This window comes from Somniosus microcephalus, chromosome 7 (assembly GCF_052327205.1).
Source record: "Somniosus microcephalus isolate GS21.2 chromosome 7, FLI_Smic_1.0, whole genome shotgun sequence".
Taxonomy (NCBI): Eukaryota; Metazoa; Chordata; class Chondrichthyes; order Squaliformes; family Somniosidae; genus Somniosus; species Somniosus microcephalus.
The window spans coordinates 177,600,009-177,617,717 of NC_140993.1; the positions used below are offsets into that span (position 1 = coordinate 177,600,009).

The window sequence follows — 17,709 nt, forward strand, 5'->3', positions numbered from 1 at the left end:
TTAAAAAAATTACTGATTGTCTAAGCAGCAAATTAAACTGTTTGGGTTTGTGTAATTATGATTGTATATTTGGAGGGTTTTTTGAAGGGTGAGTTGCTGTACTTATTATGCAGAAGTGAGAAACTTGAAAACTTATTAAAGTTACTGATGCATACCTTTAGGTCACTGCCGGGCAAGGTACCCACTCCATGTTTCCATTCCATGGCACTATATATATCAAAGTCCTGCACATCAGCTGCATTGCTTGATTCAGCTTCTTCATCTATTCTTTCAATTTTGATTGGTACAGCCTGCCAGCCTTTTTCTTCAGACAGCTTCCTCCCACCTTCTGAATTGCTTACTTAAAGGTCATGGGGAAATAAAGGAAAGAATCATTACAAACTACTCATCAAGCTATTTTAAATAATTTCTTTAAATAAAAAGGACTGAACATTTATAATACTTCAATCATACTGCTGGTTTATTTTTGATGCAGGAATACAATTAGAATGACGCAAAACAGGCTTATGAAGATACAGATATACTGTAATAACTACTGCTTTGATTTACAACACTCAAATTGACTAGTACCATATAAAAGTCTGGGGAAAATTTGCAGAAATTGTTTGATGGTTGAAATTAAAAGTGATAAATTACACAAGAGATTCCACATATTTTTCTTAGTTTACACTTATCTGGGATGTTCTCTAATAAAAAGCTGAGAAGTAATCAGAAAAATCAGCTGATCACAGCTGGGCCAGATTTTTGTATATCTGACTCAAAATTGATCACAGACCAGAAACATTTGATTTTGGGATAAATCACAATTATGAAACATTAAAAGTTTCATAGTTGCTGAAAAAACTGCAGAACATGCCAAGGCTGGGAATCTTGTATGCTTATTTTTCCTATCTAATGATTAACTTTAATCAAATGAAATGTGACAATAAATTAACATTTCTATAAACTCTAATCTACCTCACTCACAGAGATAAGTTTATCAAAAGATAAGAATGGTTGAAGCTTACATTCTGTGTAAACACTGCCTTGCTTAAAGAGAGAATAATAGGGCAACAGCCACAAAAATGAAAGAGGGTTCAGTGTTAGTAAGTATTGAGAATATATTGCTAAATTCTACCCTTGAATGGAAAGTATTCATTGTATACTAAACAGAACAGGGTCCAGCACAAGAGATTAGGATTTGAGTTATTCTTCAATTTGGATTTTCATTGCAGCTAAACTTTGGCTTCAGGGCTGTAATATGAATGAAGTGACACTACCGTCACCAGTGGCAAAAGTGCCACCTCAAAAGAGTGTTGTCATCCCCCCCCAATCACTGGTGCAGCAAAATAAACACGCCATCACCAGGTGTAATGTTTTCCAATCACAGCTAGAGTCCTTATTAGCTAGCTCAAACAGACCAGCAATGCAGTCACTACATTGCTAGTCTACACTGACATTCTCCAATCACCGGGCAAGGTCTAAAGGCAGAAAATAAAATTTGTTATTCTGACTTTTTCTTGAATAACATAAATACATAGAATTTTACAGCACAGAAACAGGCCATTCAGCCCAACAGGTCTATGCCGGTGTTTATGCTCTACACGACGCTCCTCCCAGCTTACTTCATCTCACCCTATCAACATATCCCTCTATTCTTTTCTCCATCTAACTTCCCCTGTAGTAACTGTACTGTAGTTATCATGGAAATGTAATTTACATCCTTTGTAGAGCCCTATCTTTAACCATTTCAACATCGCAGGTAAGTTGGAAGTCATGTGGGGCAAGGGATTTCCTTGCAGCATATCGAATAACAATGGGTGCCAATGGGAGTGGGCTCAAACAGACCAATTATGTAGATTTTTATTTTGTTGCTACTGAATGGAAGAACACAAGGTCACATCTTCATTCCCCACAAAGTAAGGTTACAGCACATCTACATTCAACTTGACAGCAACTCCACCTCCAAAATCAGCAGCAAACTATGAATATAAACAAAAATGAAAGTGCATATTCTGCCAAAAGCAGTGCGCTTCAGCAAAAAGGAGCTTTCGTTCCATGCCTGCAATGGCAGTGCTGTCACTGACAGCAGCATAAATGCTAAGCAACTTGCTATTCAAGGCACTTGTATTTTAGGCAATCAGGGAGCTGAGATGCAGAACTATTAGAGTCACCTTTCCACAGGCCAGCAAAGTGATTTCACAAAGTGGCTAATTTTGCATGGGCCTTCCACAGCTGTTAGGGAAGGTACCAGCCATTGCCAACTAGTTGCAGCTTGTGATTTTAACACAACTGTTCTGAATGCAGCTACTGTAGGCACAACCCAACAATATAAAACAAGGCGGTTTCTACAGCTGTGGAAATGGCAGCCAGTATTGGAGAACTGCTTGAGGAAGCCGTTCTCCAATATAAATTCAGCAATGGTTGATTACTGAGGGAGGTTCCAAGTGTTGCTCAAATGTTTCCTACATTACAACATTGACTACGCTTCAAAAGTACTTCATTGGCTGTAAAGAGCTTTGGGATGTTCTGAGGTCATGAAAGGCGCTATATAAATGCAATTGTTTCTTTTTTTATAGGGAGGGACAGACAAAAATATCCGAATACAAGTTATTCTGGGTTGCTTCTGTAAATCTCCTTGTAACCACTTACACATGTGTGTAAAATAGATGATATGCCTGCCTTCTTCAGCAGGAACTGGGGTGTGGAGACCTAAAGAATGGGAATGGAAAAGAATGGGAATGGAAAATAATATAAAAATATCTTGCAAACAAAACATAAATCCACTTTGAGCGCAATCAATCGAAACTTCAAAGCTTGGTTACATAGAATCATAGAATGGTTACAGCACAGAAGGAGGCCATTCGGCCTGTCGAGCCCGTGCCAGCTCTCTTCAAGAGCACTTCAGCTAGTCGCAGTCCCTCGCCCTTTCCCCATAGCTCTGCAATTTCTTTTCCCTCAGGTACTTATCCAACTCCCTTTTGAAAGCCGTGATTGAGTCTGCCTCAACCACACTTTCAAGCAGTGCATTCCAGATCATAACCACACACTGAGTAAAACGTTTTTCCTCATGTCGCCTTAGGTTCTTCTGCCAATCACCTTAAATCTGTTTCCTCTGGTTCTCGACCCTTCCGCCAATAGGAACAGTTTTGCTCTATCTACTGTCTAGACCCCTCATGATTTTGAACACCTCTATCAAATCTCCTCTCAACCTTCTCTGCTCTAAGGAGAACAACTACAGCTTCTCCAGTCTATCCATGCAACTGAAGTCCCTCATCCCTGGAATTATTATCATAAATCTTTTCTCCATCCTTCACATCCTTCCTAAAGTGCGGTGCCCAGAATTGGACACAATACTCCAGTTGAGGCCGAACCAGTGTTTTATACGGGTTCATCATAATTTCCACGCTTTTCTACTCTATACCTCTATTCATGAAGCCCAGGATCCCGTAAGCTTTTTTAACTGCTTTCTCAACCTGCCCTGCCACCTTCAACGATTTGTGCACATATACCCCCAGGTCTCTCTGTTCATGCACCCCCTTTAGGATTGTACCCTTTAGTTTATATTTCCTCTCCTCATTCTTTCTACCAAAATGTATCACTTCACACTCTTCTGCATTAAATTTCATCTACCACATGTCCGCCCATTCCACCAGCCTGTCTATGTTCTCTTGAAGTCTATCACTAGCCTCCGCACTGTTCACTATACTTCCAAGTTTTGTGTCATCTGCAAATTTTGAAATTGTGCCCTGTACACCCAAGTCCAATTCCTTAATATATATCAAGAAAAGCAGTGGTCCAAGAACCGACCTTCCTCCTGTCTGAAAAACAACCATTCATCATGACTCTCTGTTTCCTGTCACTTAGCCAATTTCATATCCATGCTGCCACTGTCCCTTTTATTCCATGGGCTTCAACTTTGCTGCCAAGCCTCTTATGTGGCACTTAGTCGAACGCCTTTTGGAAATCTATGTACACCCACGTCAACCGCATTGCCCTCATCAGCCCTCTCTGTTACCTCATCAAAAAACTTGATCCAAGTTGGTTAAACACGATTTGCCTTTAACAAATCCGTGCTGGCTTTCCTTAATTAATCCACACTTATCCAAGTGACTGTTAATTTTGTCCCTGATTATTGTTTCTAAAAGCTTCCCCACTACCAAGGTTAAAGACTGGCCTGTAGTTGCTGGGTTTATCTTTACACCCTTTTTTGAACAAGGGTGTAACATTTGCAATTCTCCAGTCCTCTGGCACCACCCCCGTTTCTAAGGAGGATTGGAAGATTATGGTCAGTAACTCCGCGATTTCTTCCTTCACTTTCCTCAGTGTCCCAGGATGCATCCCATCTGGTCCTGGTGACTTATCTACTGTGGTAAACCACTTTTATCGTTCACTATCGTTACACTATGGTTATCACTGTTATATCGTTACACTATGGTTATCACTGTTTACACTGTTGTATCACTACACGAGGTCGCCTCTTGTCACGCTGTTATACCTGGGCTGACCACTGCTGACTCCGCCCATGGCTCCACCTACCTGCCCAGGTATAAAGGTGGTCGACTGGCTGGTATTCCTCCTTGTTGGATCCGATCACCCACGAGGGTGGGCTCTGTTATTTAGCCAATAAAAACCTATAGTTACTTTCTGAACTCGTCGCTTTTCATTGGATGAATTGATAGGTATATCAATTTTACCAGCCTTATCAACTCTTATCCCACCCAGTGTCTCCTCTACCTCCTCCTTCACTATGTCTATGGCAGCATCTTCTTCCTTGGTGAAGACAGATGCAAAGTACTCATTTAGTACCTCAGCCATACCCTCTGCCTCCATGCGTAGGTCTCCTTTTTGGTCCCTAATTGGCCCCACCCCCCTCTTACTACCCGTTTACTATTTATATGCCGATAGAAGACTTTTGGATTACCTTTTATGTTGGCTGCCATTCTATTCTCATACCCTCTCTTTGCCCCTCTTATTTTCTTTTTCACTTCTCTGAACTTTCGATATTTAGCCTGATTCTCAGATGTATTCTCGACCTGACATCTGTCATACACGCTCTTTTTCTGCTTCATCTTATTCTCTATCTCTTTCATCATCCAGGGAGCTCTGACTTTCGTTGCCCTACCTTTCCCCCTAGTGGGAATGTACCTCGACTGTACCCGAACTATTTCCTCTTTAAAGGCAGCCCATTGTTCCATTACAGTTTTGCCTGCCAATTTTTGATTCCAATTTACCCGGGCCAGATCCGTTCTCATCCCACTGAAATTGGCCTTCCTCCAATTAAGTATTTTTACTCTAGATTGCCCCCTGTCCTTTTCCATAGCTAATCTAAACCTTATGATACTGTGATCACTGTTCCCTAAATGACATATCCACATCCCTCGGTTTCAGTAATCTCATTTACAATACTGTAATCATAATGATAAAATCTTTCTAGCCCAATACGACATTGCACCATTTTTATGCCACTTCTAGGTGGCAGACTGAGCCCCAGGTAACCTCAACAAAAATTACATGGTGATGCCGCATGATTGACCCTAATCCACAGTGATTTGCTAAAATCATAATGTGCCCTTTTAATACAGAAAGAAGATACATGATCCGTGGTTTACATGCCTCAATAGCAGCACTGACTGCAGTGCTAATGCAATTTTATGTCGGCAAAACAGCAACAAAATATAGCCTGAAATGCTTTCAAAAGGCATATTAATGCTAAACATTGCTTTAAGATAGATTATTACTCTAGTTATTACTTAATACATAAGACAGGAACATTAATAGTGCAATTTCACTCCAATTATTTTTTCAAATAGCCTTTGCATTAAATAAAGCAGATAAAATACATCAGAGGTGTATTTGTATTATGGATGAATGAACAGCTTTACATTAAATCTAAGCCAAATGAAATCCAGGCTAAATCTCAAAGCATTCAAATCATTACTCCCTATCTCCAGCTTAATCGAAAACTGAAAAGTTGACTCAGCTCACTGAAAATAAAAACCTTTAAAAAACTCAAATATAAGCTTATCCAAGTTCAACTCTAATAAACTTTGATTTGGTTCAGCTCTACTCCGCTGTCTAAATTCAGATTCCACTGTCCAAATAGCTATCATCCGTAGCATGTATGTGTAGACTTTTATAACTATGTTCCACTGTCTTTAAATTTTAAATGCTGTGATTATTCGCACGAACACCTTTGCGGCTTTCTGCGCATGCGGATGGTAGAGCGGAGCCACGCTTGCGCAGTACCCAACGGTGCCGCAGTTGTGCCTTCACCGTGGGCCATGCTTTCCTCGGCTCTGTGCAGAGAAGATGAGGATATCCGTTGGTGGCCGAGGAGGAAACAGAGGATCGAAGGGGAGGGGAGAGAGAAGATCAAAGGGGGGGGAAGAGAGGATCGAAGGGGGGGGGGAGAAAGAGGATCGAAGAGGGGGGTGAGAGAGAATCGAAGGGGGGGAGAGAGAGGATCGAATGAGGAGGAGAGAGGATCGAAGAGGGGGGAGAAAGCGGGTCGAATGAGGAGGAGAGAGGATCGAAGAGGCGGGAGAAAGAGGGTCGAAGGAGGAGAGAGAGGATCGAAGGTGGAGAAGAGAGAGGATCGAATGGGGAGAAGAGAGAGGATCGAAAGGGGAGAAGAGAGAGGATCGAAGGGGGGAGAGAGAGGATCGAAGGGGGGGAGAGAGATGATCGAATGAGGAGGAGAGAGAGGATCGAATGAGGAGGGAGAAAGAGAGAGGATCGAAGGAGGAGAAGAGAGAGGATCGAGGTGGGGGAGAGAGGATCGAAGGGGGGAAGAGGGAGGATCGAAGGTGGAGAAGAGAGAGGATTGAATGGGGAGAAGAGAGAGGATCGAAGGGGGAGAGAGAGAGGATCGAAGGGGGGAGAGAGAGGATCGAAGGGGGGGAGAGAGATGATCGAATGAGGAGGAGAGAGGATCGAAGAGGGGGGAGAAAGAGAGAGGATCGAAGGAGGAGAAGAGAGAGGATCGAGGTGGGGGAGAGAGGATCGAAGGGGGGAAGAGAGAGGATCGAATGAGGAGGAGAGAGGATCGAAGAGGGGGGAGAAAGAGGGTCGAAGGAGGAGAAGAGTGAGGATCGAAGGGGGGAGAGAGAGGGTCGAAGGAGGAGAAGAGTGAGGATCGAAGGGGGGGAGAGAGAGGATCGAAGGGGGAGAGCGAGGATCGAAGGGGGAGAAAGAGAGGATTGAAGGGGGAGAGAGGATCGAAGGGGGAGAGAGAGAGGATCGAAGAGGGAGAAGTGAGAGGATCCAAGGGGGAGGAGAGAGGATCGAAGGGGGAACAGAGAGAATCGAAGGGGGGAGAGAGGATCGAAGGGGGAGAAGAGAGAGGATCGAAGGGGGAGAAGAGAGGATCGAAGGGGGAGAGAGAGGATCGAAGGGGGGAGAGAGAGGACCGAAGGGGCGAGAGAGAGGGTCGAATGAGGAGGGAGAAAAAGGATCGAAGGAGGAGAAGAGAGAGGATTGAAGGGGGGAGAGAGAGGGTCGAAAGGGGGAGAGAGAGGATCGAAGGAGGGAGAAAGAGGATCGAAGGGGAAGAGAGAGGATCGAAGGGGAGAGAGAGAGGATTGAAGGGGAAGAGAGGCTGAAAGGAGAGAGGATCGAAGGAGGGAGAGAGAAGATCGAAGGGGAGAGAGAGAGAGGATCGAAGGAGGGAGAGAGAGGATCGAAGGAGGGAAAGAGGATCGAAGGGGGAGAGAGAGGATCAAAGGGGAGAGAGAGGGGATCGAAGGGGGGAGAGGGGATCGAAGGGGGAGAGAGGAACAAAGGGGAGAGAGAGGGGATCGAAGGGGGGAGAGAGAGGATCAAAGAGGGAGAGAGAGGGGATCGAAGGGTGGGGAGAAGATCGAAGGGGGAAGAGAGAAGATCGAAGGGGAGAGAGGGGATCGAAGGGTGGGGGGGGATCGAAGGGGGAAGAGAGAAGATCGAAGGGAGGAGAGAGGATCGAAGGGGGGAGACAGGATCAAAGGGGGAGAGAGAGGATTGAAGGGGGAGAGAGAGGATTGAAGGGGGAGAGAGAGGATTAAAGGGGGGATGAGAGAATCGAAGGAGGGAGAGAGGGGATCAAAGAAGGGAGAGCGAGGATAGAAGGGGGAGAGTGAGAATCGAAGGGGGAAGAGAGAGGATCGAAGGGGGGAAAATAGAGGATCAAAGGAGGGAGAGGACCGAAGGGAGGGAGAGAGGATTGAAGGGGGACGAGAAAGGATCGAAGGGGGGAGAGAGAGGATCGAAGGGGGAGGGAGAGGATTGAACAGGGAGGGAGAGGATCGAAGGGGGAGGGAAAGGAACGAAGGGGGGAGAGGATCGAAGGGTGAGAGAGAGGATCGAAAAGGGAGGAGAGAGGATCGAAGGGGGACGAGAGAGGATTGAAGCGGGGAGAGAGAGGATCGAAGGGGGAGAGCGAGGATCGAAGGGGGAGAGCGAGGATCGAAGGGGGAGAGAGAGGATCGAAGGGGGAGGGAGAGGATCGAAGGGGTAGGGAGAGGATCGAAGGGGGAGGGAGAGGATCGAAGGGGGAGAGAGAGGATCGAAGGGGGACGAGAGAGGATCGAAGGGGGAGGGAGAGGATCGAAGTGGGAGGGAGAGGATCGAAGGGGGAGAGAGAGGATCGAAGGGGGAGGGAGAGGATCGAAGGGGGAGGGAGAGGATCGAAGGGAGAGAGAGGATCGAAGGAGGGCGAGGGGATCGAAGCGGGGAGAGAGAGGATCGAAGGGGGAGAGGGAGGATCAAAGGGGGAGAGGGAGGATCGAAGGAGGAGAGAGAGGATCGAAGGGGGGAGAGAGGATCGATGGGGGAGAGAGAGGATCGAAGGGGGGAGAGAGGATCGATGGGGGAGAGAGAGGATCGAAGGAGGGAGCGAGGTGATCAAAGGGGGGAGAGAGAGGATCGAAGGGGGGAGAGAGTGGATCGAAGGGGGAGAGAGAGGATCGAAGGGGGAGACAGAGGATCGAAGGAGGGAGCGAGATGATTAAAGGGGGGAGAGAGAGGATCGAAGGGGGGAGAGAGTGGATCGAAGGGGGAGAGAGAGGATCGAAGGGGGAGAGAGAGGATCGAAGTTAAGAGAGAGAGGATCGAAGGGTAACAGAGGCTGAAATGAGAGAGGATCGAAGGAGCGAGAAAGAAGATCGAAGGGGAGAGAGAGAGAGGATCAAAGGAGGGAGAAAGAGAGGATCGAAGGGGGGAGAGAGAGGATCGAAGGAGGGAAAGAGGATCGAAGGGGGAGAGAGAGGATCGAAGGGGGAGAGAGGATCGAAGGAGGGAGCGAGTGGATCGAAGGGGCAGAGAGAGGATCGAAGGGGGGAGAGAGAGGATCGAAGGGGGGAGAGAGAGAATCGAAGGGGGGAGAGAGAAGATCGAAGGGGGGAGAGAGTGGATCGAAGGAGGGAAAGAGGAGCGAAGGGGGAGAGAGAGGATCGAAGGGGGGAGAGAGAAGATCGAAGGGGGGAGAGAGAGGATCGAAGGAGGGAAAGAGGATCGAAGGGGGAGAGAGAGGATCGAAGGAGGGAACGAGGAGCGAAGGAGGGAGCGAGAGGATCGAAGGGGGAGAGAGAGGATCGAAGGGGGGAGAGAGAGGATCGAAGGGGGGAGAGAGAAGATCGAAGGGGGGAGAGAGTGGATCGAAGGGGGAGAGAGAGGATCGAAGGGGGAGAGAGAGGATCGAAGGGGGAGAGAGAGGATCGAAGGGGGAGAGAGAGGATCGAAGGAGGGAAAGAGAGAGGATCGAAGGGGGGAGAGAGGATCAAAGGGGGGAGAGAGAGGATCGAAGGGGGGAGAGTGGATCGAAGGGGGGAGAGAGTGGATCAAAGGGGGGAGAGAGAGGATCAAAGGGGGGAGAGAGAGGATCGAAGGGGGGAGAGAGAGGATCGAAGGGGGGAGAGAGAGGATCGAAGGGGGGAGAGAGAGGATCGAAGGGGGGAGAGAGAGGATCGAAGGGGGGAGAGAGAGGATCAAAGGGGGGAGAGAGAGGATCGAAGTGGGAGAGAGAGGATCGAAGGAGGGAGAGAGAGGATCAAAGGGGGGAGAGAGAGGATCGAAGGGGGGAGAGAGAGGATCGAAGGGGGGAGAGAGAGGATCGAAGGGGGGAGAGAGAGGATCAAAGGGGGGAGAGAGAGGATCGAAGTGGGAGAGAGAGGATCAAAGGGGGAGAGAGAGGATCGAAGGGGGAGAGAGAGGATCGAAGGGGGAGAGAGAGGATCGAAGGAGGGAGAGAGAGAGGATCGAAGGGGGAGAGAGAGGTTTGAAGGGGGAGAGAGAGGATCGAAGGGGGAGAGAGAGGATCGAAGGGGGAGAGAGAGGATCGAAGGGGGCGAGAGGATCGATGGGGGAGAGAGAGGATCGAAGTGGGAGAGAGAGGATCAAAGGGGGGAGAGAGAGGATCAAAGGGGGGAGAGAGAGAGGATCGAAGGGGGAGAGAGGCTGAAATGAGGGAGGGAGGGAGGATCGAAGGAGCGAGAAAGAAGATCGAAGGGGAGAGAGAGAGGATCGAAGGGGGGAAGAGAGAGAATCGAATGAGGAGGAGAGAGGATCGAAGAGGGCGGAGAAAGAGGGTCGAAGGAGGAGAAGAGTGAGGATCGAAGGGGGAGAGAGGATCGAAGGGGGAGAAAGAGAGGATCGAAGGGGGAGAAAGAGAGGATCGAAGGGGGAGAAAGTGAGGATCGAAGGGGGAGAGAGAGGATCGAAGGGGGAACAGAGAGGATCGAAGGGGGGAGAGAGAGGCTCGAAGGGGCAAGAGAGAGGTTCGAAAGGGGGAGAGAGAGGATCGAAGGGGGAGAGAGAGAGGATCGAAGGGGGAGAGAGAGGATCGAAGGAGGGAGAAAGAGGATCGAAGGAGGGGAAGAGAAGATCGAAGGGCAGAGAGAGAGAGGATCAAAGGGGAGAGAGAGGGGATCGAAGGGGGAGAGAGAGGATCAAAGGGGAGAGAGAGGGGATCGAAGAGGAGAGAGGGGATCAAAGGAGAGGAAGAGAGGATCAAAGTGGGAGGAGAGAGGATCGAAAGGGAGGAGAGAGGATCGAAGGGGGAGAGAGAGGATCAAAGGTGGGAGAGAGGATCGAAGGGGGAGAGAGAGGATCGAAGGGTGGAGAGAGAGGATCGAAGGGGGAGAGAGAGGATCGAAGGGGGAGAGAGAGGATCGAAGGGGGAGGGAGAGGATCGAAGGGGGAGGGAGAGGATCGAAGGGGGAGGGAGAGGATCGAAGGGGGACGAGAGAGGATTGAAGGGGGAGGGAGAGGATCGAAGGGGAGGGAGAGGATCGAAGGGGGAGGGAGAGGATCGAAGGGGGAGGGAGAGGATCGAAGGGGGAGAGAGAGGATCGAAGGGGGAGGGAGAGGATCGAAGGGGGAGGGAGAGGATCGAAGGGAGAGAGAGGATCGAAGGGGGAGAGCGGATTGAAGGGGGAGAAGAGAGGATCGAAGGGGGAGGGAGAGGATCAAAGGGCAGAGAGAGGATCGTAGGAGGGCGAGGGGATCGAAGCGGGGAGAGAGAGGATCGAAGAGGGGAGAGAGAGAGGATCGAAGGGGGAGAGGGAGGATCGAAGGGGGAGAGGGAGGATCGAAGGAGGAGAGAGAGGATCGAAGGGGGGAGAGAGGATCGATGGGGGAGAGAGAGGATCGAAGGGGGGAGAGAGGATCGAAGGAGGGAGCGAGATGATCAAAGGGGGAGAGAGAGGATCGAAGGGAGGAGAGAGTGGATCGAAGGGGGAGAGAGAGGATCGAAGGGGGAGAGAGAGGATCGAAGGAGGGAGCGAGATGATCAAAGGGAGGAAAGAGAGGATCGAAGGGGGGAGAGAGTGGATCGAAGGGGGAGAGAGAGGATCGAAGGGGGAGAGAGAGGATCGAAGTTAAGAGAGAGAGGATCGAAGGGTAACAGAGGCTGAAATGAGAGAGAGAGGATCGAAGGAGCGAGAAAGAAGATCGAAGGGGACAGAGAGAGAGGATCAAAGAAGGGAGAAAGAGAGGATCGAAGGGGGGAGAGAGAGGATCGAAGGAGGGAAAGAGGATCGAAGGGGGAGAGAGAGGATCGAAGGGGGAGAGAGGATCGAAGGAGGGAGCGAGAGGATCGAAGGGGGAGAGCGGATCGATGGGGGGAGAGAGAGGATCGAAGGGGGGAGAGAGAGGATCGAAGGGGGGAGAGAGAAGATCGAAGGGGGGAGAGAGTGGATCGAAGGAGGGAAAGAGGAGCGAAGGGGGAGAGAGAGGACCGAAGGGGGGAGAGAGAAGATCGAAGAGGGGAGAGGGAGGATCAAAGGAGGGAAAGAGGATCGAAGGGGGAGGGAGAGGATCGAAGGAGGGAACGAGGAGCGAAGGAGGGAGCGAGAGGATCGAAGGGGGAGAGAGATGATCGAAGGGGGGGAGAGAGAGGATCGAAGGGGGGAGAGAGAAGATCGAAGGGGGGAGAGAGAAGATCGAAGGGGGGAGAGAGTGGATCGAAGGAGGAGAGAGAGGATCGAAGGGGGGAGAGAGAGGATCGAAGCAGGGAGAGGATCGAAGGTGGAGAGAGAGGATCGAAGGGGGAGAGAGAGGATCGAAGGGGGGAGAGAGAGGATCGAAGGAGGGAAAGAGGATCGAAGGGGGGAGAGAGGATCAAAGGGGGGAGAGAGAGGATCGAAGGGGGGAGAGTGGATCGAAGGGGGGAGAGAGTGGATCGAAGGGGGGAGAGAGAGTATCGAAGGGGGGAGAGAGAGGATCGAAGGGGGGAGAGAGAGGATCAAAGGGGGGAGAGAGAGGATCGAAGTGGGAGAGAGAGGATCGAAGGAGGGAGAGAGAGAGGATCGAAGGGGGAGAGAGAGGATCAAAGGGGGGAGAGAGAGGATCGAAGGGGGGAGAGAGAGGATCGAAGGGGGGAGAGAGAGGATCGAAGGGGGAGAGAGGATCAAAGGGGGGAGAGAGAGGATCGAAGGGGGGAGAGAGAAGATCGAAGGGGGGAGAGAGAGGATCAAAGGGGGGAGAGAGAGGATCGAAGTGAGAGAGAGAGGATCAAAGGGGGAGAGAGAGGATCGAAGGGGGAGAGAGAGGATCGAAGGGGGAGAGAGAGGATCGAAGGAGGGCGAGAAAGAGGATCGAAGGGGGAGAGAGAGGTTCGAAGGGGGAGAGAGAGGATCGAAGGGGGGAGAGAGAGGTTCGAAGGGGGAGAGAGAGGATCGAAGGGGGAGAGAGAGGATCGAAGGAGGGAGAGAGAGGATCGAAGGAGGGAGAGAGAGGATCAAAGGGGGAGAGAGAGGATCGAAGGGGGGAGAGAGAGAATCGAAGGAGGGAAAGAGGATCGATGGGGGAGAGAGAGGATCGAAGGGGGAGAGAGAGGATCGAAGGGGGAGAGAGAGGATCGAAGGGGGAGAGAGGATCGATGGGGGAGAGAGAGGATCGAAGGGGGAGAGAGAGGATCGAAGGGGGAGAGAGAGGATCGAAGGGGGAGAGAGGATCGATGGGGGAGAGAGAGGATCGAAGGGGGAGAGAGAGGATCAAAGGGGGGAGAGAGAGGATCAAAGGGGGGAGAGAGAGAGGATCGAAGGGGGAGAGAGGCTGAAATGAGAGAGAGAGGATCAAAGGAGGGAGAAAGAGAGGATCGAAGGGGGGAGAGAGAGGATCGAAGGAGGGAAAGAGGATCGAAGGGGGAGAGAGAGCATCGAAGGGGGAGAGAGGATCGAAGGAGGGAGCGAGAGGATCGAAGGGGAGAGCGGATCGATGGGGGGAGAGAGAGGATCGAAGGGGGGAGAGAGAGGATCGAAGGGGGGAGAGAGAAGATCGAAGGGGGGAGAGAGTGGATCGAAGGAGGGAAAGAGGAGCGAAGGGGGAGAGAGAGGTCCGAAGGGGGAAGAGAGAAGATCGAAGAGGGGAGAGAGAGGATCGAAGGAGTGAAAGAGGATCGAAGGGGGAGAGAGAGGATCGAAGGAGGGAACGAGGAGCGAAGAAGGGAGCGAGAGGATCGAAGGGGGAGAGAGATGATCGAAGGGGGGAGAGAGAGGATCGAAGGGGGGAGAGAGAAGATCGAAGGGGGGAGAGAGAAGATCGAAGGGGGGAGAGAGTGGATCGAAGGAGGAGAGAGAGGATCGAAGGGGGGAGAGAGAGGATCGAAGCGGGGAGAGGATCGAAGGGGGAGAGAGAGGATCGAAGGGGGAGAGAGAGGATCGAAGGGGGGAGAGAGAGGATCGAAGGAGGGAAAGAGGATCGAAGGGGGGAGAGAGGATCAAAGGGGGGAGAGAGAGGATCGAAGGGGGGGAGAGTGGATCGAAGGGGGGAGAGAGTGGATCAAAGGGGGGAGAGAGAGGATCGAAGGGGGGAGAGAGAGTATCGAAGGGGGGAGAGAGAGGATCGAAGGGGGGAGAGAGGATCGAAGGAGGGAGCGAGAGGATCGAAGGGGGAGAGCGGATCGATGGGGGGAGAGAGAGGATCGAAGGGGGGAGAGAGAGGATCGAAGGGGGGAGAGAGAAGATCGAAGGGGGGAGAGAGTGGATCGAAGGAGGGAAAGAGGAGCGAAGGGGGAGAGAGAGGTCCGAAGGGGGAAGAGAGAAGATCGAAGAGGGGAGAGAGAGGATCGAAGGAGTGAAAGAGGATCGAAGGGGGAGAGAGAGGATCGAAGGAGGGAACGAGGAGCGAAGAAGGGAGCGAGAGGATCGAAGGGGGAGAGAGATGATCGAAGGGGGGAGAGAGAGGATCGAAGGGGGGAGAGAGAAGATCGAAGGGGGGAGAGAGAAGATCGAAGGGGGGAGAGAGTGGATCGAAGGAGGAGAGAGAGGATCGAAGGGGGGAGAGAGAGGATCGAAGCGGGGAGAGGATCGAAGGGGGAGAGAGAGGATCGAAGGGGGAGAGAGAGGATCGAAGGGGGGAGAGAGAGGATCGAAGGAGGGAAAGAGGATCGAAGGGGGGAGAGAGGATCAAAGGGGGGAGAGAGAGGATCGAAGGGGGGGAGAGTGGATCGAAGGGGGGAGAGAGTGGATCAAAGGGGGGAGAGAGAGGATCGAAGGGGGGAGAGAGAGTATCGAAGGGGGGAGAGAGAGGATCGAAGGGGGGAGAGAGAGGATCAAAGGGGGGAGAGGATCGAAGTGGGAGAGAGAGGATCGAAGGAGGGAGAGAGAGAGGATCCAAGGGGGAGAGAGAGGATCAAAGGGGGGAGAGAGAGGATCGAAGGGGGGAGAGAGAGGATCGAAGGGGGGAGAGAGAGGATCGAAGGGGGAGAGAGGATCAAAGGGGGGAGAGAGAGGATCGAAGGGGGGAGAGAGAGGATCAAAGGGGGGAGAGAGAGGATCGAAGTGAGAGAGAGAGGATCAAAGGGGGAGAGAGAGGATCGAAGGGGGAGAGAGAGGATCGAAGGGGGAGAGAGAGGATCGAAGGAGGGAGAGAGGATCGAAGGGGGAGAGAGAGGTTCGAAGGGGGAGAGAGAGGATCGAAGGGGGGAGAGAGAGGTTCGAAGGGGGAGAGAGAGGATCGAAGGGGGAGAGAGAGGATCGAAGGAGGGAGAGAGAGGATCGAAGGAGGGAGAGAGAGGATCAAAGGGGGAGAGAGAGGATCGAAGGGGGGAGAGAGAGGTTCGAAGGGGGAGAGAGAGGATCGAAGGGGGAGAGAGAGGATCGAAGGGGGAGAGAGGATCGATGGGAGAGAGAGAGGATTGAAGGGGGAGAGAGAGGATCGAAGGGGGAGAGAGAGGATCGAAGGGGGAGAGAGAGGATCGAAGGGGGAGAGAGGATCGATGGGGGAGAGAGAGGATCGAAGGGGGAGAGAGAGGATCAAAGGGGGGAGAGAGAGGATCAAAGGGGGGAGAGAGGGAGGATCGAAGCGGGAGAGAGGCTGAAATGAGAGAGAGGGGGGATCGAAGGAGCGAGAAAGAAGATCGAAGGGGAGAGAGAGAGGATCGAAGGGGGGAAGAGAGAGGATCGAATGAGGAGGAGAGAGGATCGAAGAGGGGGGAGAAAGAGGGTCGAAGGAGGAGAAGAGTGAGGATCGAAGGGGGAGAGAGAGAGGATCGAAGGGGGAGAAAGAGAGGATCGAAGGGGGCGAAAGAGAGGATCGAAGGGGGAGAGAGAGAGGATCGAAGGGGGAGAGAGACGATCGAAGGAGGGAGAAAGAGGATCGAAGGCGGGAAAGAGAAGATCGAAGGGGAGAGGGAGGATCGAAGGAGGAGAGAGAGGATCGAAGGGGGGAGAGAGGATCGATGGGGGAGAGAGAGGATCGAAGGGGGGAGAGAGGATCGAAGGAGGGAGCGAGATGATCAAAGGGGGAGAGAGAGGATCGAAGGGGGGAGAGAGTGGATCGAAGGGGGAGAGAGAGGATCGAAGGGGGAGAGAGAGAATCGAAGGAGGGAGCGAGATGATCAAAGGGAGGAGAGAGAGGATCGAAGGGGGGAGAGAGTGGATCGAAGGGGGAGAGAGAGGATCGAAGGGGAGAGAGAGGATCGAAGTTAAGAGAGAGAGGATCGAAGGGTAACAGAGGCTGAAATGAGAGAGAGAGGATCGAAGGAGCGAGAAAGAAGATCGAAGGGGAGAGAGAGAGAGGATCAAAGAAGGGAGAAAGAGAGGATCGAAGGGGGGAGAGAGAGGATTGAAGGAGGGAAAGAGGACCGAAGGGGGAGAGAGAGGATCGAAGGGGGAGAGAGGATCGAAGGAGGGAGCGAGAGGATCGAAGGGGGGAGAGCGGATCGATGGGGGGAGAGAGAGGATCGAAGGGGGGAGAGAGAGGATCGAAGGGGGGAGAGAGAAGATCGAAGGGGGGAGAGAGTGGATCGAAGGAGGGAAAGAGGAGCGAAGGGGGAGAGAGAGGACCGAAGGGGGGAGAGAGAAGATCGAAGAGGGGAGAGGGAGGATCAAAGGAGGGAAAGAGGATCGAAGGGGGAGAGAGAGGATCGAAGGAGGGAACGAGGAGCGAAGGAGGGAGCGAGAGGATCGAAGGGGGAGAGAGATGATCGAAGGGGGGGGAGAGAGAGGATCGAAGGGGGGAGAGAGAAGATCGAAGGGGGGAGAGAGAAGATCGAAGGGGGGAGAGAGTGGATCGAAGGAGGAGAGAGAGGATCGAAGGGGGGAGAGAGAGGATCGAAGCGGGGAGAGGATCGAAGGTGGAGAGAGAGGATCGAAGGGGGAGAGAGAGGATCAAAGGGGGGAGAGAGAGGATCGAAGGAGGGAAAGAGGATCGAAGGGGGGAGAGAGGATCAAAGGGGGGAGAGAGAGGATCGAAGGGGGGAGAGTGGATCGAAGTGGGGAGAGAGTGGATCAAAGGGGGGAGAGAGAGGATCGAAGGGGGGAGAGAGAGGATCAAAGGGGGGAGAGAGAGGATCGAAGTGGGAGAGAGAGGATCGAAGGAGGGAGAGAGAGAGGATCGAAGGGGGAGAGAGAGGATCAAAGGGGGGAGAGAGAGGATCGAAGGGGGGAGAGAGAGGATCGAAGGGGGGAGAGAGAGGATCGAAGGGGGAGAGAGGATCAAAGGGGGGAGAGAGAGGATCGAAGGGGGGAGAGAGAGGATCGAAGGGGGGAGAGAGAGGATCGAAGTGAGAGAGAGAGAGGATCAAAGGGGGAGAGAGAGGATCGAAGGGGGAGAGAGAGGATCGAAGGGGGAGAGAGGATCGAAGGAGGGCGAGAAAGAGGATCGAAGGGGGAGAGAGAGGTTCGAAGGGGGAGAGAGAGGATCGAAGGGGGGAGAGAGAGGTTCGAAGGGGGAGAGAGAGGATCGAAGGGGGAGAGACGAGGATCGAAGGAGGGAGAGAGAGGATCGAAGGAGGGAGAGAGAGGATCAAAG

At 52.0% G+C, this 17,709-nt stretch overlaps 1 protein-coding gene across 1 annotated transcript in view; it reads right to left on the reverse strand.

The window, feature by feature from the left end:
• Positions 1-17,709, reverse strand: part of LOC147115028 (lethal(3)malignant brain tumor-like protein 4) — a 591,174-nt gene that overhangs the window by 532,669 nt on the left and 40,796 nt on the right. Inside the window, exon 3 of the mRNA XM_085993271.1 lies at positions 156-340. Coding sequence (XP_085849397.1) covers positions 156-340 — 185 coding nt within the window. The remainder of the gene's footprint in view (positions 1-155; positions 341-17,709) is intronic.